General features: G+C 49.2%; 1 protein-coding gene across 1 annotated transcript; it reads right to left on the bottom strand.

Moving 5' to 3' along the window:
• Positions 1–374: 374 nt before the first annotated feature.
• Positions 375–1,299, bottom strand: LOC114635703 (ferritin light chain 1). Its single transcript, XM_028784176.1, has one exon. It carries the CDS (start codon positions 1,095–1,097, stop codon positions 546–548), a length of 552 nt encoding a protein of 183 aa, XP_028640009.1. The 5' UTR covers positions 1,098–1,299; the 3' UTR covers positions 375–545.
• Between the last annotated feature and the right edge of the window lie 959 nt (positions 1,300–2,258).

Here is a 2,258-nt window from a genome sequence, read left to right as displayed (position 1 = left end):
AGCTACTGCCTAGCCTTTTGTTTTGTTTTGAGTCAGAGTTTCTCTGTGTCGTCACAAAATCACCGTGTAGCCTAAGATGTTGTGATGGTTTGAGTATGCTTGGCCCAGGGAGTAGCACTATTGGGAGGTGTGACCTTCTTGAGGTGGGTGTGGCTTGCTGGAGGAAGTATGCCACTGTGGAGGCGGGGCTTTGAGAGTCTTATGCTCAGGCTCTGTCCAGTGCAGAAAACAGTCTTAGTCTGGCTCCTTTTGAATTAAGCTGTAGTAGAACTCTTGGTGTTTCCAGCACATGTCTGCCTAAACACTGCCATGCTTCCTGTCATGATGATAATGGAACTTCTGAAACTGTAAGCCAGCCCCAGTTCAATGTTTACTTTTTTTTTTGCTGTTTCAAAAAGCTTTATTTTCACTTGGTCCAAGACTTGGGAGAGGCTCCAGGGCGGTTACAAAGTTGCCTAGTGGCTTGAGAGGTTCATTCGGGTGGAGGTTCTGAGGCGGGCTAGTGCAGAGCAGAGGAGGGAGCCCCTTGAAGGTGCAGAGGCCTCCTAGTCGTGCTTGAGAGTGAGGCGCTCAAAGAGATACTCTCCCAGAGACGCCTGGGGCGCACCAGTCTGCGCTGGTTGTGGCCCTGCCAGCCTACGGAGGTTGGTCAGGTGGTTGCCCATCTTCTTGATGAGCTTCACCTCCTTATCCAGGAAGTGGCTTTCCAAGAAGTCACAGAGATGAGGGTCTGTACGGGCAGATCCCAGGGCATGCAGATCCAAGAGGGCCTGGTTCAGGTTCTTCTCCAGGGCCAAGGCAGCTTCCATGGCCTCCTGGGTTTTACCCCATTCATCTTGAGATGGCTTCTGCACATCCTGGAAGAGTGCACGGCCCCCGCGATCGTTCTGCAACTTGAGGAGACGCTCGGCGCCTTCGCGCTTCTCCTCCGCCAGTTCGCGGAAGAAGTGGCCTACGCCCTCCAAAGCCACGTCATCCCGGTCAAAAAAGAAGCCCAGAGAGAGGTAGGTGTAGGAGGCCCGCAGGTGCAAGTTGACCAGGCGGTTCACGGCAGCTTCCACTTCGGTGGAATAGTTCTGACGAATCTGAGAGGTCATGGCTGATCCGGAGTTTGGAGCTAACCGCAAAGACTGGGCTGGCTGGTCCTAGGAGCCGAAGGCGGCGAGGAGATGGTCCCGGAGGCTGCGACTGGAAGGCAGTGAGGCGGCTGGAAGCTAAGGAAGCGGGAGTCCCCGGGTCTGTTCCATCCAAACACTGTTGAAGCAAGACACAGATCCACGGGACCTCCAAGGCGCTGCTCAATGTTTACTTTTATATGAGTTGCTTTGATCATGGCATGTTTTCACAATAATAAAACCCTAACTAAGACAGATGTTAAGATGGTCTTCATCTCACAGTCCTGCCTTGGCCTTCCTTGGGATGGGATTTCAGGCCTGTACCAGCACATGGTTCATTTTTATATAACATCCCTTTCAACACACTGACCTCTTGACCAAGTCCACCCAGGTGGCCAGCTATATGCAGTTGTTATCCTTGCTCATGTATGTCAACTGAAAATGAAACCATTGGGAATTCTGAAGACTTTTATTTAACAAATAACTAACTAAAAGAAATATTTTTCTTTTTTTCCTCCCCCCTCTTCAGTACTGTGGGTTGAAACTTGGGCTTTGCACACATTACCCAGCTCCACCACTCAGATAAACATAACCATTTTAGTCGCTGTCTTCAGACACATCAGAAGGGGCATCAGATCCCATTACAGATGGTTGTGAGGCACCATGTGGTTGCTGGGAATTGAACTTAGGACCTCTGGAAGAGCACTCAGTGCTCTTAACCACTGAGCCATTTCTCTAGCCCCCACCTTAATTTTTTTTTTTTTTTTAAAGAAACAGTTTCTCCCTAAACCTGGAGATCCTCTGCTTTCCTGGCCCTGAGATTACAGATGCCTGGCACTCTGCTCAGATTTTTAAAAAACTGAGATGATTTTAGTGTGTGTGTGTGTGTGAATGTACACATGTGAGTGCAGGTATCCAAAGAGTTCAGAAGAGGGCATCAGATCTGGGGCTGGAGAAGCAGGTGACTGTGAGCTGTGGAGTGCTGGCACTAGGAGACACACTCTGATTCTTTGCAAACACACTGTGTGCTATTAAGCCCATGCCTAATTTTTATTGGTTTTGTTTTTGTTTTTATATGTACGTAAAGGAATGGATCAGGTCCTCAAGCTTACATGGCAAGCACCCACTAACTGACTTTTCTTC

The sequence above is a fragment of the Grammomys surdaster genome, unplaced genomic scaffold (assembly GCF_004785775.1).
Source record: "Grammomys surdaster isolate TR1022 unplaced genomic scaffold, NIH_TR_1.0 99, whole genome shotgun sequence".
Classification (NCBI taxonomy): domain Eukaryota; kingdom Metazoa; phylum Chordata; class Mammalia; order Rodentia; family Muridae; genus Grammomys; species Grammomys surdaster.
Note: the sequence above shows the minus strand (reverse complement) of the source record. Positions and strands in the feature narration are given on the sequence as shown.

What these genes read in the sequence shown, in the direction of transcription:
- LOC114635703 (XM_028784176.1), bottom strand. Translation starts at nt 1,097, where the DNA reads ATGACCTCTCAGATTCGTCAGAACTATTCCACCGAAGTGGAAGCTGCC.